A 27,359-nucleotide genomic window follows, 5' to 3' on the forward strand; every position below is an offset into this window, starting at 1 on the left:
AGGGTTTGGCAGGCTTTCCTCGAGAGATGTGAAATACAGCCATGTTCATCTCCTCGCTCACTGTCAACAAGCAAAGCATCCCCAAACCACAAAAGACAGGGGTAATAAAAGGATGAACTGGAAGCTGAGCTATGTTGTGGTTTGGTTTGGAAATCAAGGGAATGAACAGAGTCAGAAGTCGTGGGAGGAAACTGTAAACTTCACACCAGACAGCCAGGGACAGGCCAGAAACTGCCAGGCAGCGTGAGTTATAAAGGAAAACTGCAGAGAGATCTCAGAACGAGAGAGGGCAGCAAGTGGGGAGAGGCAGCCGCTCAGGCCCGGGAGCAGGTGCCAGGGCCTCCGTCTTCCACGCTGCGGAGAAAGAGGTGGGGTCCTACAGGAGAAAGGGCCCATTGGCTCTACTCGGTGGATACGGACAGGAGGCACCAGCAGCAAGTCGGGAAGGGCTGACAGTAAAGGCAGGCTTGGGGACAAATGTGGGGCCAGATGACCTTCCACGATGTCATCCTTTTCCAGTTAAATACAATGAACAGTACTTTCAGACCTTAAAAGGGACCCTAAGGGAGTTCCCTTTGTGGCTCAGCTGTAATGAACCTGACAATATCCACAAGGATTCGGGTTTGATCCCTGGCCTCCTTCAGTGGGTTAAGGATCCGGCGTTGCCATGAGCTGTGGTGTAGGTCTCAGACTTGGCTCGGATCCCATGTTGCTGTGGCTGTGGTGTAGGCCAGCAGCTGCAGCTCCGATTTGACCCCTACCCTGGGAACCTCCATATGCCGTGGGTGTGGCCTTACAAAGACAAAAAAAAAAGAGGCCCCTAGGGATGATCTGATCCAATGGTTCCCAAATTTGGATGCATTCCCAACACACACACCCAAAGTCACCCGGGTGCTTGCTAAAAATGCTGCTGACAAGTCCACAGAGATTACCAGAGGCTGGGGGTAAAGAGTGGGGGAGAGGGAGCCAGCATTTAATGGGTACAGAGCTTGTGTCAGAGATGATGAAAACCTTCCAGAGATGGATGGTGGTGACGGTTGCACAACAATGTCAACCTACCTCATACCAGTGAACTGTGCACCTAAAAGAAGTTAAAATGATTGATTTTATGTTATGACTATTTTACCACCATTAAAAAAAATACCTGGCAGAACCAAAAGAAAAAAAAAAAATGCCAGCGACTGGGCCCCACTCCCAAAATGTCTGACTTGATGCGGTCCAGAAATCTGCATTTTAAATAGCACCACAGGCAATTCTAAAGCAAATAAGTTGAGGAGCATACTTTAAAAATGGTACCATGGTTATCCGGGAAAAAAAGAAAGGCTTTCTATTTTAGAGATGCCATACTGAGATATTTACAAATGAAATGATATGCTGTCTGGGTGTGCTTCAAAAATGATCCAGTGGGTGGAGTCAGTGCTGTTGGTGATGATGAAACGAGAGTGGCCCTGAGTTGATAATGGATGTTGCAATGGGATGATGGACACATGGGGATTCATTACACAGTTCTCTGCTCTTTTATATGGCTTGAAATTGTCTGTCACAAAAAACCAGGTGGGGGCCATTCCCGACAGAGAGGAGAACATGATGAAAGGGATGGAGGTGAAGGGCAGCTTGTTGCAGGCAAGGGACCACCAACAGTTCATTGTGGCTGGAGCATCCCATTCAAGGTAAAGCCAGGATGTGGTGAGAGATGAGGCTGGGGGCCAGGAAGATACTACCCTGCCAAGCCTTTGGCCTCCTGAACGAGTGCAAGTCTTTGGGTGATGGGGAAACATTGGGATATTCTGAACATTGTGCCTTAGCTAGATCACTCTGGGTTAGAGGGTAGATTTTGAGGGGATTGAGTAGAGAGAAAACTAGAAGGCTATTGTACGTGTCCTAGTGAGGGATTTCAGGACCTGGACAAGGATGGTAGTGGGAATGGAGAGAAGAAGTCGGAAAGATATTTGTAGATACGGCTGTCACACACAACTCAGCAGTTAATCACATACAGGGGAAGAACGAGCAAGAGGCAAGAATGACTGCAGGCTTCTGGTTTGGAGAACTGGACAGCAAACCCTTTAATCAGGAGAGGACACGCAGAAGCATCAGCAATTGAGATCCAATTGTGTTTTGAGAAAGGATCCAGGTAGGATGCATCATTGGTGACTGAATACTCTATGACCACCCTCTGGTGACAGCTACAGACTCCCTTGCAAGGAGTCTCAAACCCCTTTTCTTCTATAGGTCCCTTCCCTTACAGAATCACAGGACACCAGAGCCGAGAGAAGGTTCCAGTAGCATCTAGCCTAACCCCCTCCTTCACAGCTGGGAAGTCTAGAGGTGGTAAGTGACTTGTCTAAAATCTTTACTACTTTTAAAAATGTGTAAGGCTGTCCTAACGTCCAATGCAAAATAACAACCAAAATCAAACACATACATGTACTCACTCCTTTCTGTTGACACGACTCCTAGTTTTCCTTCTTTAATAGTCAGATATCCATTGCCCTATTTCCTTTTAATTCAGAATTCATTCTCTAAAGTTCTGCAAGGTTTCACTTCTCTACCCTTTGACTGGTACTGCTCTAAAATCAACGGACAAGGACTTTCTTGTCAAACAAAATAGACTTTTCTCCGTCCCTACAGTCCTTCCTTGGGTTTCTGTGAGGTTTGAATACTATTTGCTGCACTGCTCCTTAAACACTTCTCCCTCTGGTCTTTCTAACAATGAGCTTCCTTTGGGTCTATTCCTTCCTCCATTCACAACTTCCACTCCTTCATGATCCACTTCTTCTGACCTGACTTCCTCGAGACCTCCACACTCCCATCATGGGCCAAACACGCTTCTCTCTTCCATCAGTTACTCTGGGGTCATTCGCCTCACAGCGTCCGTGATGTCTTCTGGGTTCCTGTCCAGGCCTGACAGTAGTCCATGTGGAAGAGCTCTGCGCGTGTCCTAAGTGCGCTGTGCCAATTCTCTCGGCCCACATCACTAGAGGCATGATGCCTTCTCATAGACAAGTAACATACATTCCCCTGGGGCTCACTGATGGGCTGGACCACAGTTAAAAGGGACATTGACAGATGAGAGCATGTTCTGAAGAGAGCAGTGGGGCTGGGAAGGGATCTAAAAACAACAACACATGAAAACTGCTGAAAAGGCTAAGAATGATGAGCTTGGGAAAGGCAATGCTCTTGGGATCCAGCTTTCTGCAAATTTGTGAAAACTTGTGACATCGGATGAGGCATAGATGTGCTTTTTTTCTGGGCTTTTTTTTTTTTTTTTGGTCTGTTTTGGAAAGAAATTTGAAGGAGATTGTAGTTTTTGGCTCGACAGGAAAAAAAATCTTGCAAATAACTCAAGTCGTTCAACCCAAGACTGAGCTGTCTTTCAATGCAGTGAACTCTGCCATTGCTGAAGGTGTTGAACAAGAAATGCCTGCTCTGAGAGGGAGACTGGCCATATTGTCTCTGAAACCCCCTTTGCTCTAACGCCCTGTGAATTGTCTCGTGGTGGATAGCCTGTCAGCACTGTGGGCTTCACACGTGTGATGTGGAATCAGCTGTCCTGTCCAATGCCTCAAGCCATCACTGATGCTGCTGTTCTGAATTCCTGGGCCCGAGAGCGCGACATCTCTGATTCCTTGCTCTCTTTAGGTCCCTATACCTCTTCCTCCAGAATGTTTCTTTGATTTGCTCTTTTTGATACTTTATTTCCATGGACACCATTACAAGCCAGACTTGCTAGATCCCATGTGGATGGAAGTCATTGGGTCTTTGAGCTGGGTTGGACCCTGGAGAGATCAAGTCCAGCCTGCTCATTTTATAAGTATAGAGAATGAGACACAGACAAATTAAAGACTTCTCTAAGGTTGCACAGTTAAAAAGCGATAGTTCTAGGCTCCAAGATCTTTAAGGCCATATTCTTTCCATCGCCCCATACCACAGCAACTCTTGGGATTTTTCCTTATAATCACTCGGGCCACCCCTGATACATTTCAACTCTACCGGTTTTATAGATATGGGCCATGACTTAACCATGGAATGACTGGTTTATTTGTTTAATGCTGTGATGGTCCTTGGTCAAATCATATGTGTTAATCTAGATCTAGGAATTATCCACAATCTCTTAACTGTAACAGACCACTGGGGTCTGCTTTGAGTTAAATAGCACTCTGCTTTTCTGTGCTTCTCACAGATACTGCCAAAGCAGGACTGCTGAATTGTGAAATAAAGAAGAATGCTAGCCAGTGCAAGCTCTCTAGAGTCTGCAAATCCAGGTCATTTGGATTTGAAACGTATCATTGTACTCCAATGAGTACAAAAATTACATATATCATGTTAACCGGCTATGCCTTGATTACTTCCATAAAAGATGCTGGACTCACATTGGTTCTTCTGTTGCTATTCTGGTCTCTTCTAGTTCTTGTGCTTGTTTCAGCCAAGGTAATTTAGCTTCCACTGGACTTTTTTCTAAGAAAAAAGGAACATAAACAAGAAGTGTAATTATTGCTTATCACTCAAGAGTTGGATATGTGATTGCTCTTTGCTGGAGATTTCATCACTAAAGAGGTCACGCTCTCCAAATGCACAGTGTACTAAGTGGCTTCTGGATTGAACCAAAAATTTCTGTCATACATATTTTTTTAATGCACAAATTATCAAAATTCAACCAAACAATTCCACGACATAGTTGAATATATCTCCAACTCAGCATAAAAATGCCTTTCTCTTTGTTTGCATATTAAAGCTCTTACTTCAACCATATCGGTGTGCTTTTTTTTTTTGTCATAAATTCTTTTTGCCTGTTGAATGAAGAAATTAATATGGAAAAGCAAATAACATAGAAGGCTTAGAAAACTGGGAGGAGGACAGTCTGTGCTATGGTTTATTCTTTAATTGTTGTGGTTGTTGAGGGCCACGCCTGCCAATTACAATTGGCCTGCAGGAGCAAGCTGGTGCCTCTCTCTGTCCCTTGATGCTTCCTAAGATGCGAAGAAGAAGCAATCTAATTGTGACATGAGAAAGTAAATACTTTCTCGGACTGCTTCAGGGAAATCACAGGCACTAGGAAAGTACCTATAACGGTAACGTCAACTGCAGAAAGAAGGAGAAAAGACATCCCTGAAGAAGTTATATAATCAGTGCCTGTACTTTTCATGGAAACCAGTGATTTTTCTGGAAGAGAGACATCGTCAAATAAATATTTGGAGAATGGTGGCTTCTGAGGCTGTTTGTGTGAATAATACACCCAAAAATCATGACGAAGAATTTTACCGTCCTCTCTAAAGTACTAAGGAAGCCTCCTTGGAACTGACACTTGGGAGTAATTCTTTTTCCACTTTCAAGAGCAAATGCTTGTCGTAAGGATTGGTAATACCTTACTAAAGTACAGATATGGAAATAATCACGTCTAGAGAGGAACATAAACCCAAGAGAGGATGCCAAGAGTTCCTACCCACGGATGCTGCCCATTTCTGCTAATTCATGTGGAACTAATGGGAACTACAGAAGAATTTCTGAATGCATCTATAAATCATGGTTGGGAACTGAAAGCCTTCATTCACTCATGGTAGGCAACAGGACACGTGATGAAGATGATTCTGCTCCTTCCTCAGGAAACATGCTGGTGGAGGACATGGATAAAACACCGTGGCAACGTAGAAGAATGAGAACCTTAGAGAAATTTTCCTGTTCCTTTTTTTCTTCATCCTCTTTCTCCTTTTTCTTCAAGGCAGGGGCTGCATCAAATTATTTTATGCCCAGCAAGAAGTGTTACTATAAACCTAGACAGATAGGAGCCACCCCATCTGTACTGGATCTACCAGAGCTCACTTTCCCCTGGAGATCAATGAATCACATAGGTCTAACTTCTTTATCTAGGTGGACTGGTCTATTGCAATGTCAGTGAAACAATTTTTACAAGAAAGTTAATATGTTGACATGCAAACGCTGCGCTATTAGTACAGCGCTGGAAAACACCATTCGATTTAACTTTAAAATGTACCACAGGGAGTTCCCATCATGGCTCAGTGGAAATGAATCTGACTAGCATCCATGAGGATGCAGGTTCGATCCCTAGCCCTGCTCAGTGGATTAAAGATCCGGCATTGCCATGTGCTGTGGTGTAGGTCACAGATGCAGCTCGGATCTGGTGTTGCTGTGGCTGTGGTGTAGACCGGCAGCTGTAGCTCCGATTCGACCCCTAGCCTGGAAACCTCCATCTGCCACAGGTGCAGCCCTAAAAAAAGTAATACTACAAACTTACCTTTTGGTTTATAACACGGGATGGGAATGATACATTCTTCTTTGATGTGCAACTTCAGTTGGGGATTACAGCCGCCTACATGCTGTCCACGATGGTTGATACACAGAACAACCCGGTAACGTAACCCTCGGCCACAAGTCACTGTGCACTTCAAAGATGAAAAGAAAAACCAATGAAGCTCTTGTTCATAAAGAAATCTACAAAGTACTGATGTCTCATGCACAGGAGAGCCACTGATCCACAAGAATATTAGGCACAAAAGACCATTAGATAAATATTACGTATAGAAAAGGGTGGAGGCTGATTTCCCATGATCCTTATGCTTCAAGGCTTCTCCCTCACAAGCCTTCCTTCCAACTCTCCATTTGAAAAGTATTTCAGATGAAGCCACAGTGCAAGAAAAACTGAAATGCCCTGAAATTTCTCTACTCAAATAGGAAAGAAACTTAATATAGCTTTTCTCAAATTTGATTAAAAATTCACATCATTCAAAATAATCTATGAAGATAAAAGAAACCTCCCTAAACTATTAATTTAAAAAAAATCAAATTCTGATCAGCCATGCCAGAGGATTATCTTTCTATTCTATGTATAGAAAGCAATCTTGTAAAACGATTGTCATATACAAAGACCATCAGAGAATATCTAGCCAAAAAGCTTAGGAAAAAAATACTACAGATGTTATCAGGCAGTTAAAATTAGTGAAAACATTATGCTACTTTCTCTGACTTTTTATGAAGTTTGTGTTGTATTTCTTTCTTGAATTATTTGTTTATGATTTGGAAGGTATCCTTGCCTATGAATGGAAGATTTTCAAGTCATGAGCATCTAGGATGATTTTTCAATTTTTATACTACATATGTTAGTGGGTATATATGTACATACATAAATGGTTTGTTTTTAAATCAAGACTTTATTTTTAAGGGTGTTTAAGGTTCACAGAAAAATTGAGCAGGTACTACAGAGAGTTCCATATGCCCCACTATTCTACCCACAGTTTCCCCTAGTGTTAATATTTTGCATTAATGGGTACCTTTCTTACAGCTGATGAACTAGCACGGATACATTATTATAAAATAAAGTCCAGAGTTCACATTAGGGTTGTCAGCTTTAAAAAATTTTATAATTTGGAGTCCCCATCGTGGCTCAGTGGTTAATGAACCTGACTGGCATCCATGAGGATGCAGGTTCCATCCCTGGCCTCGCTCAGTGGGTTAACGAGCTGGCGTTGCCATGAGCTGTGGAGAAGGTCGCAGTCATGGCTTGGATCCCGTGTTGCTGTGGCTGTGGTGTAGGCCGATGGCTACGGCTCTGATTGGGAGCCTGGGAACCTCCATATGCTGCGGGTGCGGCCCTAAAAAGAGAGAAAGACAAAAAAAAAAATTGTGATTTGTTATAATTTCTTTTCTTTCTTTCTTTTTTTTTTTTTTCTTTTGGCCTCACCTGAGGCATGTAGCAGTTTTCGGGCCAGGGATCAATCCTGAGACACAGCGGTGACAATGCCAGATCCTTAACCTGCTGTGCCCCCAGGGAAATCCTACAATTTCTTTTCTTATCCTGAATAGACATTTACTTAGATACTCAATATTTATGTTTTGTAGTCTTTCTTCTTAAAGAGTCACCTCCATATTATATAAACTTTAGGCCCCACCAATCCTAGATCCACCCCGGGAGAGGCTGAAAGGCCTGGGCATGCAGAGGCACTGCTGTGCAGATGTGTTGTCACTAACTGTTCTGACACACTGGCAGGTTCATAGCTTCATTCCCATTTAACAGAGAGACAAACAGCCCACCACTTAAGGACTTTGCTCAGGGTCACACAGTGCCTAGGAGGCAGAGGGGAATTCCATCCCAGGACCTTCTGTTGTCAAAATAATGACGTGGCCAATGCTTTGCAAAGCTCGAAGATTCTCTCCTGAATCTATGGATGCTTTCTGAATCGTCACAGACCCATTTCAGAGGATATGGAGGCCTTTTTCAGCATAGACCCATGTCCAGGAAGAGCAGAATAGCAGGAAACCTTTCTGATTTCATCTTGCCACTCTTATTACCACTGAGCAAATACGGCATCATGAATTTCATGAAGTTTGAGATTATCTCCTACGGCTGAGAAACTGATTCCCCTACCCCCATATTTATCAATTTGAAACATATGTGATCTTGAGAGGCTATTTTATACTGGCCAAGAAAGGCAAAAAAAATTCTGCTCCAAAGAGAAAGAAAACAATATAGTTCTAAGGTGTTACTATCCTAGGACTAGTCAATCCGGAGGAGTATTGCCTCCTAAGGAGCTTCTCAGGGAAGCTGGACACTTAGCCCAGCAATGCTGTCAGCGTTCACAACATTTCCAGAACTCTTCTTTCAAGGTGAGTACATCCTTAATGACAGAAAATTCTCATCACTGAGTGTGTACTTGATTTTTTTTTAAATGAAAATTATGAAACGCTAAGAAAGGTGAACGAGACGCATTGGATAACAATCCTTTATTTGGGAACTGTAAGTGATGATACAGCCATGATATTGATGGGGTGGGAGTGGTGTTGCTGGAGGCAACATAAAACTTATGGGTAAGATGTATATGAGCTGAAAACAAGCTCTGCAGGATGTAGAAATAATTCTGATTTTTTGATGATAGATCTCAATGTGATTTTTGGCACATAACTCACGAGTTCAAAGGACTGAACGACTGTGCCACAATAAAAGCCTTCCACTCAGTCTACTGATTTACATGAATAAGCCTTCTCAGTGCACACACACACACACAAAACCCACAAAGAAATTAAAAGTAATAATTAAAAATAAAATTATTTCTGAACCCGTTTCATTCTGGCCATGGGCTATTTCTTAAAGCTCCATTCATCTTCTAGAAAGACCGATTTTCAAGGAAAACTTACTTGAAAATAATTATTCCCCCCAAATTGAAATGTATGTATGTTGTTTTGGCTGTGACCTAAAATAAATTCAGTAATAACTTAATCAAGGGGAACATTTCTAATACTTGAACCCTTATGGCTATAGAAAATTAAAATAAATTAATGTCAATTGCTATACATATATTCTTGGAAAAAAATAGAATAGAGTAACCAATAAAAGACTTTAAACCACAAAAGCATAGTATATTAGGATACTATTCTGTGGGCCGACTGACTGGATTAAAAATGTAAGTTCAAGGGGAAAATAATGCAAAATATTCTAATTATTCAAGAAGAACTTGTTCGCATGTTTTTAAAAAATGAAAGATGGCAAGAATAGAAACCATCATGACATTTACATTCTACTGGACATATTTTTTTAATGCCATACACTTTAATTTTAAAATGTCAGCATTCACACGGTGTTAGAAATGACATTCTTTGATTTTTTTAAAATATATATTTAAACTTGTGATAAAAAAATTTTAGATGTCAATCTAAATATAAGTGACAGGGTCTGTAATTTTCCAAACTTGTGTTTTGCGAACAAAAAAGGATGAAGAACCACTGCACTACAAACAAAGTGGTAGAGGGTAATGATTTCGAGCCAGGGACATCGGAAAAGGACGGCAAGGAAGCCGGCATCTGAAAACTGGGGCTGGAAGTGACAATGCGCTCATCTCTATTCTTCTCGTTTCAGTTCAAGTGCTACCTCCTTTCAGCTGCCCTCTCTGATACCTTCGGGTGGCGTGCATCAGCCCATCTCTGTGTGCCTGGGGTCCAGGATATGTGATACTGCTCACTGCAGCCTAACACTGCGTCACAGCCATTTGTTAGAACAAATGTTTCTGCAACTGGATTCTGAGATTTTAGGGCATAGGAGCAGGTTTTATTTCCCTTCTAGAATGGCAGCTGACACACCAAATAAATAAACAGATGAAGGCATCTAAACTATTTAGTGTTCAAACTATTTAGGGTTGAACCAAATATGTAGCAATCCCTCAAAAGAGCTGAAGGAGGAGTTCCTCTTGTGACTCAGTGGAAACGAAACTGACTAGCATCCTGAGGATGCAGGTTCGATCCCTGGCCTCACTCAGTAGGTTAAGGATCCGGTGTTGCCATGAGCTGTGGTGTAGCTCACAGACGTGGCTCGGATCTGGCGTTGCTATGGCTGTGGCAGAGGCTAGAGGCTATAGCTCTGATTTGACACCTAGCCTGGGAACCTTCATATGCTGCCGGTGCAGTGGCAACCCCCCCCCCAAAAAAAAGAGCTAAAGAAACATGAGTCAATTATGTCTCACCCTCTAGATAATTAAAAGTTTAAGATTAAAATATTAAATACCAATACTTGCAACTTCCATACTTGACTAATCCAATTGGATTTTATTTGCTCTGGAGGTTACTTGCTCGTCTCCCTAGAAAGACGAAACTAAGCTGATCTGACATGAGGCCTTGTCATAACTCTGGGGTGTTTTCTTTCCTTTTCTCTTTTCCCACCACCTGATACCTCAGTGACTTTCAAATAGGCTGCTTGCCTCTGGCCTTTCGCAGCATCAGTCTGTCTTGCCTCAGTGACTTAGAACATAATACCTTATTTTCTTCAGCAACCATTGTGAAGACTCTTAGTAACCATCAGATCAAAGACACACACAGAATGTCTGCTTTCGCATTTCTACCTTAATCTTCCAGTTCTTAGTCACACGGGTTCTCTCTTTCATCTAGAGGCATTAGGGTCTTTTTCAACCTCTAGTTATTCTGTGTCATTTCTGCCTTTGCTCAGCCTATCTGGGTTTAGCCGTACCTCAGTGACACAGTGATGTCTCCTCTGGGCCCTTGCTTGGTTAAATTCTGTATTGCTCAGTGATGGGTCAAGCACTACAAAGGCAACATAGACGTCCCAATCAACTCTGCTCTAACATCTGTTCCTTTCAGATGTCCCACGGTTCTTCATCAATTATTCTTACCCACACTGAGGCCTACTATGTTCTCTCTTACATTGTCCTCCAGGTGTCTTCCTGAGCTCTTTGGGGGCAGAAACCATCTCTTTTTTGGTTTAATTTTTATTATAGTTGATTTACAATGTTCTGCCAATTTCCACTGTATAGCAAAGTGGCCCAGTTACACACACACACACACACGCACGCACGCACGCACACACACACACACACACGTTCTTTTCTCACACTATTCTTCACCATGTTCCATCACAAGCAATTGGATATAGTTCAATATACAGCAGGATCTCACTGCTTCTCTACTTCAAAGGCAATAGTTTGCATCTACAAACCCCAAACTCCCAGTCCATCCCACTCCCTCACTCTCCACCTTGGCAACCACAAGTCTGTTCTCCAAGTCCATTTGTTTGTTCCTTTTCTGTAGATGGAAGTAGGGACCATTTTAAAATGCAACTTCTGCATCCCTCATGTTACCCAGTATAGTGCTGGGCACATAGCAAATGATCATTAAAACCTGAGATGGAATTAAAGTGGCATGTTCTCAGATCTTACCTGAGACCACTCCATGGCGATCCACTTGGGACAGTCAAACAGATTGCAGGTTTGCATAACCTTGGGTTTGGGTGCATACATGCACTTCCATTCCTCCACCTGCAGGATCTCTCCATGCATGGACTCCTCCACACATACGAAGCTCCGTCTCTGAATCCCACCTCCACAGGACACTGAACATGCAGTCCAAGGATTATGTTCCCAGCTCAAAAGCAAACAAGTAAAAGCACTTTATGTGTTATTTGTTTCAAGTTGGCAAAGTTGATTTCCAAAGGTACAGCCTTAGGATAACAGCTGTGGTTCTGCTGAAAGAGCATGAGACTTGGAATCTTAGGATTTGACTCTTAACTGCTACACACAATCTGAAGTTGCGAGGTACTCACTCCTTTGACCCTAAGGTTACTATCAAGTGGGAGTAACACACCTGCCCTGGTGTATTATCACAATAGGGCCATTGTGAGAATCAAACAAATTAAACCACAGAGTGGGAAAGCATCTTCAAATTGTCTCTAAACCATCGAACACCAATAAACAGCATTACTAGGGAATCATAGAAACTTAAAGTGGGAAAGAGTGATACTTGTCATCTTAGTTTAAAAGGGAATTCAAATTTCTGATCAATTGTGATGCTTGAGCACCTCCTGTAATATCCAGTTATCCAAGATATGCTTGACATCACCAGTGACAGAAAACACCATCTTTTGAAGCAGCCTATTCCATCTAATTCACAAAAAGATGTTTCTTATTATGGAGTTGAAGTCTGTGTTCTCTTAGCTCTTTATGAGGGTCTCAAATCTATCCCTCTTGCATTTTAGACTATTGCGATGGGTACCACAGCTCCTTGCAAACTACTTAGAGCAGGTTATAAAAAGGAAAGGAAACACGTAACTCACCGAGGGAGAGGTTGGAAGTGGTCATAGGGCATGATCTCTTTAAATCCATCGCTACAAATGAAATCATTGTGAAAATGTAATTTCTAATCAATTAACACATGTATTAATATGACTAGTATAGATGTGACATCCCAAGAGACAGAGCTCTTTCAAATGAGAAACTAAGTATACAAAGTGTTATGAACCAAGTCCCCCCACACTCAGCCATCATCTCCTTAATTTTTAGGAACATCTCTGACACACAACTTCCCCAGTTCTGCATGAAAATAGAGAAAATGGAACTAGTGGTGTGTATTCATCAAAGGAAGGAGTTCCTCTTAATTTGGGTAAATCTACATTTATCCTCTTTTATCACCTTAAAAGGTTATTCTGATAAAATATATGAATGATATTAACACACAGTCATGTTAGTAGGAGCATTAGAAAATCATTTTATTTCACAGAATTTGTTCTTTGAAAAAGCCTCTATTAATAATTCTTACACCTGGGATTACAGGAAATGCACAATTTCGTGATAGGAAATGAAATGCACTGAGACTGCTTCCTTTTCCACTTGCACACTTCTGCCTTAGCCAGCTGGCAGAAAGTGGGGGGATTCGGGGACTTGATATCATGCTGTTATTTTAAGATATTGTAGTAAAGCCAGGAAACTTCCCCAGGCAATCCAAGTCATCAGGTACTAAATTATGCAGCAGGATAGTTTATGCACAGCTTCTCTGCTCTGGCATTAAACCTTTTCACTTCCTTGCACAATGCATTATTTACACTGAATTTATATGTGCACACTTCAAAAGTCAAAACTGGTCATGGGCGATCCAGTTTAAAAAGCTAAAAACGGTGAGTTACAGATATTTATGGCTGGCACGTGGCCTAGAGATTGTACTTGGATAGAGACCTTTCAGGCTGTATTTGCAGGAGAGCCTCTCCTGCAACAGAGCGCCCACAAGAGAGAGAGCCAGACTGAGTGGGCTGATGAGTCTAATTCCTACGGACCACGGTTATGATTGTGAATGCAGGCACTTGCCACCAGGGCACGTTCAAGGTCACGCAATGGAAATGTGTCCCCTGGGCAGGATGGATCAGTCTCAGCTGATCCAGTTGATCTGTATCTTTTTAACGGAAAAAAGGGTACGGGCATTCTTTTTTTAACGGAAAAAAGGGTACGGGCAATTGCACAAACCTTGACGGGCAAGGATCCATGCTGCATTCCTTCAGTTTTGGTTTGGGCTTCACATTTTCAGGGTAGTAATGGCAATAATGGTCAGGAACCACCCTCTTCAAGCGGATATCCACACACTCGGCAGAATTGAGCTGATAACCTAAAGCAGCAGAAGAGCAGAGTCTGACTATTGCTTCCATGCAGTCTTTCCTTGGCAGAGTTATCACTTGCCACAGACTTTCTTTTCCTCTTTAAGAAACTTAGCTCAGTGGTTCTCAAGCCTGGTTGTCTAACAGAACCACTGGGGAGCCTTTGATAGACACCGGTGCTCAGGTCCTTCCCTGATCCAGTAAAATCAGAAACACTGCAGCTAGGTCCAGGATATCAGTATTTATTTATTTATTTATTTTTCTTTCTTTCTTTTTTTTTTTTACTTATTTTTTCCCCACTGTACTACTGGTATCAAAACAGACAGACAGACCAATGGAGCAGAATAGAGAACCCTGACACCTACGGTCAATTAATCTTTGACAAAGGAGGCAAGAGCATAAAATGGGAAAAAGAAATTCTACTCAGCAAGATTTCTGGGAAACCTGGGCAGCTGCATGCAAATCAATGAAACTAGAACACCCCCTCACACCATGCACGAAAATAAATTCAAAATGGCTGAAATACTTAAATATAAGACAGGACACCATCAAACTCCTAGAAGAGAACATAGGCAAAACACTCTCTGACATCAACATCATGAATATTTTCTCAGGTCAGTCTCCCAAAGCAATAGAAATAAGAGCAAAAATAAACCAATGGGATATCAGTATTTTTAAAGAAAGTCTTGGGTTCTCCTAAGACGATTAAAATGTGTGGCCAAGATGGAGAATGACTTTTTGAACTGATGGTGTTAGTCTCAGTACTTATAACTCAGTTACGATAGACTCCTTTAAAAATGTTTGGACCTCAGGTTCAAAGGGTTAAGTATTCATTGTCCTCAGTTCATTGTCCCATCTCACCATCATCATGGCACCATGCTAGGCCCACTCTTGTCTCCCTACCTCTCCTCTCCTCCTATTACCACTCCCATTACAATCCTCCAAACACACCTATTTATTGTTTATAAAGGACCTATTTATAAGGACCCTTCATATACATCTAATGTTGTTTTGTGTGCATTCGTTTTAACCAAATAAATGATATTGTGTTTTTTTTTATGTATCTGTTTGCTTGTTCATTTATTTATTTACTTATTTCTTGGCTGCACCCATGGCATACAGAAGTTCCCACGCCAGCGATCAAACCCATGCCATAGCAGTGATGATGCTGGATCCTTACTTAACTCACTGAGCCGCCAGGGAACTCCTTTTTTTTTTTTTTTTTTTTGAATGATATTGTGTTTTAAATCCTGTTCTGTTTTCTACTTTTCTCACTCAACACAGGAGTTTTGAAAGCTACCTTTGTGCTGGGTCATTGCATCTTCTGTACAATATTCCATTGCTTGTACATTTTCCTGTCCTATAGTACCTAGGGTACTGCTGATGACAATAAACTTTCTAAATGGGGAAAGAAGCACTGTCTATACACAAAGAATCAAAATGCTCCACTATGCCTCCCCCTGACCCTTAAGCCTTCAAAGAAGGAATGAGCACTTTCTGATCCTATTAAATCCAGTTGGTACAGTCTCTGAGAAAAGTGAACATACCCAAATGGATGAGTGATGTAAATTTAAAAAAACAACTCACAAAATGATGCTTCTATTTCCTGGAAGGTTTGATTGCAGGTTTCCTGACATGACATAAGTGTCATGTTAAGTTTTAAAAAAGCTAATTTTTCAAAACCAGAATGAGCTCTTCAGGGAAAAAAAAAAAAAAAAAAAAGCCCCAAGTTAAGTTCTCAGCCTCAGCCAACTGGTCTAAAGTTCTAAAAATACATTTAAAGGTCCCATTGCCAAGAGGAATCTGATTTTATAAACCACTAGACAGCTCTCTACAAGTCATGGCTTAAATTTAAGCAGAGTGTGGAAGGACAGACTGGTATGCATTATAAAAAGCAAGGTCAAAACCACAGGAACGAAAATCCAAATGGAGTCAATAAAATGTTACTTGGGTGCCAATATCTGCCAGAAAGTCTACAATCTCAGATGGCGATGGCAATCTTGGTACTTTCCCCAAACTACTCTCAAGAGTCCCACCATCAATGATTACAGACAAAACCAGGAAAGTCCATCCAAACACCCTGGGGACCAGCGAGCTAATTTTCCTGATTACCCCCAAAACTCTGAAATGCCATTTACACAAATCATGCAGATTTGATTACTAACATAATTAAATTTCAGTAATGCTTTCCTTGTGGGGTTTATGTGTGTGTGTATGTTTTCCCCCAAACAATAACAGAATGAGATTACAGATCCTCGAGTCAAAGAAAAATCTGTGTTCTAAATGGAAGCATATTTCTAGGAGGCAAGGAGCAAACAGGTGTTTATAATTTGGGGAGAGACAATTAATCTTCCTCTTTAATTTTGCGGCAGTACACAGGTAACCAGCAGTGAAAGAAATACGGCAGATTACCTTCCTACATTATGAACCAACAGAGTAAGATTCTGGAGGTGTGCAGAAAATGCCAGGCTGTTGGGTGACACCCCCCCTCCAAAGCAGCCTAAAGCTATCCTCTGTTCTCTCAGCCAATGCTGTCTTTGGTGGATGGTCTCACGGCCAGGTGCTTCTGTTTAAGGCTCCATCAGGACTGATTAAGTCTTTGGACACCCAGGCATGAGAAATATCTATTCTCCTCCCAAGAATATAAGCAACTGAGCTAAGCTGAGTCCTATTCTAAATGGCCCTCCCAGAATGGAAGGCTTCTCTTTTATGTGTCCAAATGGAAACATCTCTCTGTGTGTGAGAGCTAGGGAAGAAATAAAAAAGCAAGAGATATTTGGAGTCCCCACTGTGAGGCAGTGGGTTAAGAATCAGACTGTAGCAGCTTGCATTGCTGTGGAGGCATGGATTTGATCCCCGGTCGGTGCAGTGGGTTAAAGGATCCAGCATTGCCACACCTGTGGCACAAGTTGTAGCTGGGGCTTGGATTCAGTCCCTGGGCTGGGAACTTCCATATGCTGTGGGTGTGGCCATAAAAAAAGGAGGTATTTCTTTTGCCTTTATTTTTATTTTTTATTTTTTGCCTCTTAAGGCTGCACCTGTGGTGTATGGGGTCAAGCTAGGAGTCAAATCAGAGCTTTGACAGGATTTGACATAGGTCTTTGCTTTTATTTGGGGTCCATGAGAGACTCTTGTCTTCCCTGAAGCCAGGCCCCACCTGACTCAAAGGTGGTGGGATTCTGCTTCTGGATATAAAATGTAGGAATTTCTCACTTTGAGAGTTTTTTTTCCTCTCTCTTTTTCCTTTTTAGGGCCTTACCCATGGCATATATAAGTTCCCAGGCTAGGGGTCAAATCAGAGCTGCAGCTGTCAGCCTACACCACGGTCACAGCAACTCGGGATTCGAGCTGTGTCTGCGACCTACACCATGGCTCACAGCAACGCTGGATCTCCGACCCACTGAGCGAGGCCAGGGATCGAACCTTTATCCTCATGGATACAAGTCAGATCCATTTCCTCTGTGACACAACGAGAACTCCCACTCAGAGTTTTCCACTGTGCCCACTGAGTCATGTGTATACCTTATAACTCATCACCAGAGAATGCCAAGAAGGGGAAGATGGCCAAGGATCTGTAGATTATGCAGAGGCATTTTTACGAAATTTGGTCGTAGAGTCTGACATTACAGTTTTCCCAAGATCCCACTAAATGCCAGGTATTGCCTTGTGCTCCTTGCTGTGTGCCATCTCATTTGTCCCCCAAGGATGCTATAAAGGGGATCATCCTATCTCAGGAATGAACAGATGGAGGCTCACAGAGGTCTCCTAGTCAGATTCGTTTCCACTGCGCCACGATGGGAACTCCCAGACTGCTTCTTCATGTAAGTTCTGATATGTGAATTCTGGAGAACAGGATTGGCCAAATGATCCTGAGACTCAGGTCTAGAGAGATTCACTGGGTTTACCCCAATCACTGTCCCAATTCCAAACTGTGTTTTACCTCCATCAGCTTTAAAGACAGGTCAAATGTTGTTAAGACGTTTCCTTAGAGCCTGCAGGAAAGTCAGTGACTCGAAGATCATGAGTTTTTGGCTCAGGACAATGCTTATTATGTTCAACAGAATGTTTCCACTTTGGGGGGAATGGGGAATAAACTACGAGCATGTTCAAGCCAGCAGGGACTGGAAGATTATCTACTCCACTGTTTAGTCACTGTAGTTATTTTGGGGATTGCGTTCTATTTATGTCAAGAGAGAACAGTTTCCCACTTAAAGCAGTAATATTAACTTCTTTTGTAAATATGGTCAATTGCATTTTTTAAAAAGGTCCATTTGAAGAAAAGAGCTTAAGTGAATAAGAGTGCAGATAAGGCATATGTGGGTGAAGCTAGTGTGGCTACTAGAGCTGATGTCCAAAGACATGGCTCTGGAGAGAAGTGGTTCTTGAACTTGAGAGTGACTGCACCACCATCTCCCAGGCGGCCCACTGAAACAGATGCTGAGCTCCACCTCAGAGTTCTTGTTCAGTAGGTCTGGGGTGATCAAAGATCTTTCTTTCTTTCTTCCTTCCTCCCCCCCACCCCCGGCTTTTTAGGGCCACACCCTCAGCACATGGAAGTTCCTAGGCTAGGGGTCAAATCGGAGCTGCAGCTGTCAGTCTACGTCACAGCCACAGCAACAAGGGATCTGAGCTGCATCTGCGACCTTCACTGCAGCTCATGGCAATGCCAGATTCTTAACCCACTGAGCGAGGTCAGGGATAAAACCCGCATCCTTATGGATACTGGTCGGGTTCATTACTGCTGAGCCACAACGGGAACTCCCAAAGATCTGCATTTCTAACAGGTTCCCAGGAGATGCTGATGCTGCTGGTCCAGGGACCCCACTTTGAGAACCACTGCTGTAGGATCATCATCAAGTGGTCTATTGCCTACATTGGCCTAGGAAGAACTAACTAGGGAAAGGAGGAAGATTCACTTTTTACTTTCTTTCCAGAGCCCCGTTCAACCTTCAGACTGATCCCCTTCCATTCCGTCTGGAGTCTGGGAGGCCTAGAGCTCCCCATAAAAGTGCCCACCTCCTGGCATCATAGGGAGCCAAAATCCAGAAGACAGAGGTCTGCCCTGCATGTTCGTGGAAACTGACATCAGCCGAGGAGCCCTCCTTGATACACCTGTGGTTTAAAGTACAGAGGCCAAAACCCAGCTCAGTTTCCTACTCTGCCGTAAGCCGATCTTCTGCAGCCCTCAAGGGAGGAAAAGGTTTGGGGCTGTGCTGAGCTGGGCTGGCCTGAGAGAGGAGGATTAATTCTAGCTCTTCAAACAGAGCCATCTCTCAGCCTGCATCTCCTGACCTGGCCCCAGGTGTGGTTCAAGGGATTTGTACGGACAAAATCATTTAAAGCATGGATCTGGACCAGACAGACCCAGAACCAGATCCTAGCTGTGCTATTTACTAGCTCAGCGACCTTGAGTATATTCTGTGGCTTTTCTATTCTTTTCAGTTTGCTCACATGTGAAACAGTCATGAGAACAGACCTCTCTCATACCTGTTTGGAAGAATAAACTTAATGGTGAGTACCCTAGCACATGGAAAATACCATGTCCTGTCACCTCGGACACTTAGGGGGAGCATGAGGGTAAGTCCCTCTAGCAATTCTAGAAGCTAGTTCCTGAGTTGGCACTAATTTAGAACCATTTACTCTTCAATTTCAAAGTTCAGTTCAGGAAAAGAGAATTGTCCTGACAGTGGCTCTGGTAGCCTCCCCATTTGCCCCAAGGGGTCACTATTCCTCTGTGTTAAATGATCATCCTCCATCCGAGTCTGCGAAAGATGTGTCACATGTGTTACACCTGTCACAGAACCTCCCTCAACTGTCTCTGGACACCTGGAACTAAGCAAACAGGAAGCAGGACCCTCCTCTTACCACCTCATAGACAGGCTTTCTCTTTTGGCTAAGTTTAGACTCTGGCACCCGAGGACAGAGTGGGTGGAAGTCAACAAACCAACACATCCATGAACTTGACCAGAGTGGGCAGGACACTTGGTCTCTCTGTTTCTCAGCTTTTCCAAAGGAAATTAAAAGTAATACCTGCTTTAAGGCCACTGAGAAAAGGAAGGCAAGAAGACATGCAAATGTGTTCCCAGCTCTCTGCTAAAGGTAAAGGGTATTTTCCCAATCCAGTCTTAACCTCTCTTCGCGACTAAGGCATATTCATATTCATGAACCCCACTGCATTACAGACTGCCAAGTAAGATGCTGTCTGATTATACAGCTCCAATTACCACCCCGACTTTAAAGTCAGCTTCAAAAAGGCGAATGTGTCCTTTCTTAACTCTGAGCTATAAACATTCACGAAAAAGTCTGAGCCTCACCTCCTCCACAAGTCACAGTACAGGGAAAGAAGTCGGTTTGCCTCCACTGATGACTGATCGGCTGGTAAAAGAAGAACTGGACCACGCTGTCCTTGGCTGCCGTGTACCTGGTCTGGATGGAGAGAACAGTGATGATTTATTTGCATACAGTGAGCTAGTCTCTTTCCACACCTTTTAATTTTTTTTTCCTTTTTGGCTGCTCCCGCAGCCCAAGTTCCCAGGGCAGGGATCGAACCTGGGCCACAGCAGTGATCCGAGCCACTTCAGGGACCACGCTGGATCTTTAACCTGCTAGGCCACCAGGGACCTCCATACCACACTTTCAAAATGAGTCACCTACAAGTCATCTGTGTAGACAGACATGTGTCTGTCACGACAAACTCTGGTACATGAGGTTCCCAGAGTTTCAAGAAGTGATAGCATTTCAATTAGCTTTGTCATGCGAGGGATCTTAGAAGATCTTCAACTAGTCTCCCTGGAGTCATTTTTCCAGGTAATTCCATGACTGTGAATGAGTTCACAAAAATGTAGGTGGGCTTTGTTGTTTATTTGTTTAACTTATTTCCCCTTCCTGATGCACTTGATTCTAATTTCCATCAGAGCAGGGACTGAGATGTCATCCAGGTTTGGTTACTTACAACATGGCACATAGTTGGGATTCTTACATTGTTAATAACAACATTTTTAAGCATCTTTAAGCAGATCCTTCTGAAAAATCCTTCTGAAAGCACAACTACAGAAACTCAAATGTACCCAAATCCATGGTGTTGGCATATAAGTATTGTGGTACCAAATGAAATGAGAGAAGTGGCATCACTGAGCATGAGCAGCAGTTATAGACAGAGGTAAGTTTACTTTCAGGTTATTTTATTCAGGTGGCAAGTCCTCTCCCTTTTTTCTTTTCTTCCCTACTGATTGAACAAATAAGTGAGGAGTTCCCGTCGTGGCTCAGTGGTTGATGAATCCGACTAGGAACCATGAGGTTGTGGGTTCAATCCTTGGCCTTGCTCAGTGGGTTAAGGATCCTGCATTGCCTTGAGCTTGGTGTAGGTTGCAGATGAGCTGTGGTGTAGGTTGCAGATGAGGCTCGGATCCCGCGTTTCTGTGGCTGTGGTGTAGGCTGGCGGCTATGGCTCCAATTAGACGCCTAGCCTGGGAACCTCCATATGCCGTGGGAGCAGTCCAAGAAATGGCAAAAAGACCAAAAAAAAAAAAAAAAAGTGAATTGAGGAAAAGTCCCAGAAGGCAACAAAAGGAGAGAAAGAGGGAAAACAAAAGTTAAGCTTATGGGGGACAGATCCAAAATGCTAGTATCAGATGGAGGTCAAGAGAGAAAACAGAAAAAAAATAATGAAGAGGTGATATCTGGTTACATAATTGCTAAGAATTTCCTAGACCTTAAGAAAGACAGAAGTTACTCAGTCTAAAAATATTTATCAAATTCTGAGCAGACACTGTCAAAAATATGACAACAAAGCATAAAGAGAAATCCTAAAAGTTAAAGACAAAAATGCTTCTTTACAAAGAAGTGAGAGTCAGACTGGCACCAGCTTTCTCACAGGCAATTATTGAAGGACAATAATTTTTTAGTCTTTAATTTATTAACCAAATGATTCATCACTAATCAATTGCCAATTTATAAATAATTTATGATCAAATTCTCAACCAGTAAACAGTAAAATAAAGGTATTTTCAGATATAAACTGGTTGAAACTTTACCACTCAGAGACTCTCAATAGAAAAAATAAACTACTAAAGGATATACTGAAAAGAAACTCATATAAATACACAAGAAGGTAGTGAGATGCAAGAAGCAATAATGGTAAAATAAATCAGTAACGCTTATTAGTAAATCTAAATAAGGATTGATTAAAAAATAACAGTTTGATCTATTTAATTATGAAACAATAAAAACATTGTAAAATTATATAATGGTGAAAAAAAATTCCGGACATGAACTATGTGTGGAGGGAGGAAGGGGCAGAGTTACAGCAATGGGCTGGGGACCACACAGAAGTTATAGAGGCAGAAAAACACTTCGAAAGAGTTCTTCTGATTATGGAAGAATGGCTTGTTTCTGATGAATCCTCCCAGTGACAATAAGTGAGAATGGTGCATAAAATATTTTTTAATTCATTTGAAGGCATCAGAAGACAACCATAGTAGTGAAAATTTGCAGGGCCAAGATCCCAGACACAGAGGAAGTCCAGAAAAGTGAGTATAACATTTGGCACCACCTTTGGCACTACCTTTCTGCTCAAGACATTTTCCATTTTGCGAGAGGTGACTGAGCCGCTGAGAAGCAGAGCAGACCTGTCAACAGACTCATGTGGCTGGAGGAACAAAACCTGGAGCTCCAGGCCCAGCAAAGTGAGGAGTGTTGATAAACAGCCCACGTTCCCAGTTGGGACCCTAGAAAGCTATATCCTAGGAATAAGAGCAAACTGGAAATAGTCAGGTTTTCAAAGGGAATGAAGCTCAGGTTCAAATGATTTAAGTTCCCGTTGAATGAAAGTGACTGGCTGCTAACCTGTCTTCCAGAAGCAATAATTAATCGAGCCTCAAATTCTATCTGTAATCTTCCATCTAGTATATCTTCAAAACTTAAAAAATAACTCTAGCTATACAAAGAAATAAAATAATTTTTTTCCTTTGCTTTTTAGGGCCACACCTGCAGCATATGGAAGTTCCCAGGCTAGGGATCAAATCAGAGCTGCAGCTGCCAGCCTACGTCACAGCCACAACAACACAGGATCTGAGCAGGATCTGTGACCTATACTGTAGTTCACAGCAATGTCGGATACTTAACCCACTGAGCGGGGCCAGGGATTGAACCCACATCCTCATGGATACTAGCTGGGTTCGTTACCTCTAAGCCACAGTGGGAATTCCTAAAATAAAATTTAACCAAAAACTGCGAAAAGAGAACCAAAAAAGTGGGAAAAGAGAACCTTATAAACAGAACTACAGGAAATCCAGATATGGATATTAACTGATAGAAACTTAAAAACTTAAGTATGTCACTACCACTTCCTGTAACTATGGCCTTGGCTGCATGTCTTGTTTCCATGCTCGAGGGCCTACAACACTTCATTCTATTCCCATGGTCATAAAACATCAGTGCTATTTAGCACATGGCTTTTGCCTCAGGCTCTGTTTTTTAGAGAACTTAGACTAAGATACTGTGACTAAAATGTTCAAGAAATTAAATGACAAGATGGAGCATTTCACCAGAAACAAAGAAACTATAATAAAATAAAATGTTATTGTAGAAATAAAAGGCACAATAATTTAAATAAATATCTCAGTGAATAGACTAAGTAGATTACTCTGGGGTTCAGTAAAATTGCCTTAAAGAACAAGAGAGTAAAAGTTAGTTTTCAGGCTGCACTGTCTCAGTTTAAATTATTCAACTCAGCTGGTGTAGTGCAAAAGCAGCCACAGGCAATATAAAATGACATGGGGATAGCTGTAGACTTCATTTGCAAAGACAGGCTGTTGACTTACTGGTCATAATCTGCTGACTCCTGGATTATACATATCTGAACAGAGAATTAGTAAATGAAGAGACAAAAGAAAGTGGAAATTAGACATGTGGGATAAAGGTACAAATGCAGTCCCAGCAAATGAGAACGAAGAGATCAGGGTAAAAACTATACCTGAAGAAATAAGTAAATGAAAAATTTCCAAAACTGATGAAGAACATCTAGGCACAGATTCATGAAGCATCATGGACCTCAAGCAAAAGGAAGCCACCAATTACATCACAGAAAAATTGATGAAAACCAAAAACAAACAAACAAAACAAAAACAAGAAAGGGAAAAACACTTGAAAGCAGACAAAGAAAAAAGACACATCATCTTCCAAGGAACAAAACTAAGACTGACAGCTGACTTCTCAACAGAATAAAATGGAAGCCAAAAGATAATGGAGAGAGATCCTTGAAGTACTGAAAGAAAACAGTTTCACAGTGATAAAGAGGTCAGGTCACTACAAAAGGTATCAACTTTAAAGGTGAGTGTACCTAACACTAAAATATATAATTCAAAGATTCCCTAAAATATATAATCCAAGATTTGACAAGAATAGAAGATAGACAAATGTACAGTAATAGCAGTAGTTTTAGTAGTCTCTTGTGATATGTAATAGAATAAGCAGACAAAACCCAGTAAGGTTATAATTTTAAATGAAACTATCAATAAATATGACCTAATTGACATACATAGGACATGCTGTCCAACAAGAGACGATTATACATCATATCCTTCCAAAATTTGCTATATTCTGAGTCACAAATTAAGTTTTAACAAATTTTAAAACATCAAAGTAATATACTGTTTTTTGACTACAGGAGAATTAAGCTATAGAATGATGAGATTACTGGAAAATTCCCACATAATTGGATGCCACATTTCTAAATATTCCATAAGTCAAAGAATATATTGCAGTTCCCATCATGGCTCAGCAGGTTGAGAACTTGACCAGTATTCATGAGGATGCAGGTTTGGTCCCTGGCCTCATTTGGTGGGTTAAGGATCTGGTGTTGCCAAGAGCTGTGGTGTAGGTCACAGATGGAGCTTGGATCCCACATTCCTGTGTCTGTGGGTAGGCTGGCAGGTGCAGCTCGGATTTGACCCCTAGCCTGGGAACTTTCATATGCCACAAGTGTGGCCCCAAAAAGGAAAAAAAAGAATATATCACTATGGAAATTACATTACAATTAACTAAGTGATGAAGGAAAAGATTTCATATCAAACCTTATGGAACAAAATCTAAGGCATTCCTTGAGAGAAATGTATAGAGTTAAAAGCATATGCTATGGAAAAACTGGATGAAAACCACTGATCTAAACATTCATCTCAAAAATTTAGAAAAAGGATAGCATAGCAAATTGAATCCAGATAAAGTAGAGAGATGGTAATAATAAAGATAAGAGCAGACATTAATGATATGAAAATTAAATTAAAGTGGGTTATAAAGCCCACAGGTGTTTCTATGAAAAGCCTAATAAAGTTGCTAACTCTCCAACATGACTGATCAAGGAAAAGAAAGAGTAGGAACAAATTACTGATATCAAGAATGAGAAAGAAGACTCATTACAATTCTACACACAATAAAGAAATAAGAAGATACTATGAAAAATCTATGCCAATAACTTTTGGTTTTTTTAGGGCTGCACCTGTGGCATATGGAAGTTCCTTGGCTAGGGGTCAAACCAGAGCTGAAGCTGAAGACCTACACCACAGAAATGCCAGATCAGAGCCCCATCAGTGGCCTACACTGTAGCTTGCAGCAATGCTGGATCTTTAACCCATTGAGCAAGGCCAGGGATCAAACACGTATCCTCATGGATACTAGTTGGGTTTGCAACCTGCTGAGCCACAATGGGAACTCCTATGCGAATAACTTTTAAAAAGCTAGTTAAAATAGACAAATTCCTTGAATCAAAACTGACACATAAAGAAATAAAACATCGGAAGAGTTAAATAACATCAATCTCAGGCAAATTGTTGTGGAAAGTAAGAACAGAGGATATACTTCTCAATTTGTTTTATAAAGTATTAATTAATACCAAATCTGACAAAGACATTACAAGAAAAAAAAAAAAAACACCTCTCCTGGAAATAAATAGCACAAAAGAATCATAAATAAAATAATTTTAAATCATACATACCTAGTGATATATAAAAAGACAACCCTTTTATCAATATTAAAACACTAAACACTAATAATAAATTATAATAAAAATGATAATGACCAAGTGAAGTTTATTACAGGAAGGTAAGACTGATTTAACATTTGAAAATCAATGTAATTTATTATATTAAAAGGAAAAGAGAAAAAAAATATGATCACTAAAAAATGCAGATAAAATTTGATAAAATTCTGATAAAATTTGATAAAATTCCACACTTGAATATCATAATGATGCAAACTAGGAAAATTTATTTCATCAGATTAAATATCTAAAAGAAATTCTATAGCAAACATCACACATGATGGAGGAATTATAGATATCTTTGCCCTGAAAATGAGAAGCATGACAAGCATATCACCTGTCATTATTTCCATTCAACATTGTACTAAATGTCCTAAGTAGTGAAATATAGCAAGAAAAATTTTAAAAGATACAATACTTGGAAAAGAAGAAACAAAACTCATTATTTGCAGGTGTCATAATTGTGTATGTACACAATCCAAAAGAATGCACAAACTATTAGCATTAATAAATGAATAAGAATGTAATGTCAATATGCAAAAATAAATTAGATTTTCATACTCCAGCAGCAAATAAATAGAAAAAATTTTGAAACATTTACAATAACATCAAAGTAACAAACACTTAGGAATTAATTTAATAAAAGATATGCAAAACCTATATTGAAAATTATACATTATTGAGAAGAATTTAAAAGGAACTAAGAATGGTATGAATATATAGTATCTAAGAACTGGGAGATTTGGTATTAGAAAGTTATCAGTTTTCTCCAAACTGACCTACAGATTCAATGCAGTTCCAATCAAAATCATCAGAACTTTATAAAAACTGACAAGCATATTTCAAAAGTGATACAGAAATAGAAGGAGTCAATAATATCACAGATAATCTTTAAGAACGAAACTGAAGAATTCACATTATTACCAGGTATCAAGATTTGTCTTAACGCTACAGAAATTAAGTCACAATAGTATTGACACAAATAGACAAATAGTTCAATGAAACAGAAGGCAATCCAGAAACAGACCCACACAGCTTATAGTTTGGGATTTAAAACAAATGGGGGAAGGAGTGTAATTTCATCCAATGGTTTTGAGTTCATTGGATGGTCATGGAGAAAAGGTATTGATTCTACCTCACAGCACAAATATCAATTCTCAGTGGATTATAGCTCTTAAGATGAAAGGTAAAACAATAAAGTTTCCAGATGAAAACAGCAATAATATTTTTATGATCCTGGATAAGGCAAAATTTTTCTAACCAGGATACAAATAGCTTATGAATAAAGTTAAAAATTAGCGACCTCTATCACCACAAAAGCAACAACTTCTGTATAGTGAAACTGAAAGCCCTAAATACATTTAATGGAGAACGAAAGTTGAAAATAGAATGAATTAAGAATTTAGCTTTAGGATATATGTATGTGTGACTGGGTCACCTTGCTGTACAGTAGAA

The 27,359-nt window shown here is 40.9% G+C and overlaps 1 protein-coding gene across 3 annotated transcripts in view; it reads right to left on the minus strand.

Annotated features, from left to right (window-relative positions):
* Window positions 1-27,359, minus strand: part of ADAMTSL3 (ADAMTS like 3) — a 357,500-nt gene that overhangs the window by 131,054 nt on the left and 199,087 nt on the right. For all 3 annotated transcript variants that reach the window (XM_021098873.1, XM_021098874.1, XM_021098875.1), the window contains exons 10-15: window positions 20,185-20,296; window positions 13,743-13,881; window positions 12,563-12,613; window positions 11,670-11,874; window positions 6,251-6,398; window positions 4,371-4,455 (exon numbers count right to left, since the gene is read on the minus strand). In XM_021098873.1, coding sequence (XP_020954532.1) covers window positions 4,371-4,455; window positions 6,251-6,398; window positions 11,670-11,874; window positions 12,563-12,613; window positions 13,743-13,881; window positions 20,185-20,296 — 740 coding nt within the window. The remainder of the gene's footprint in view (window positions 1-4,370; window positions 4,456-6,250; window positions 6,399-11,669; window positions 11,875-12,562; window positions 12,614-13,742; window positions 13,882-20,184; window positions 20,297-27,359) is intronic.

Source organism: Sus scrofa, chromosome 7 (genome assembly GCF_000003025.6).
Source record: "Sus scrofa isolate TJ Tabasco breed Duroc chromosome 7, Sscrofa11.1, whole genome shotgun sequence".
Lineage (NCBI taxonomy): Eukaryota > Metazoa > Chordata > Mammalia > Artiodactyla > Suidae > Sus > Sus scrofa.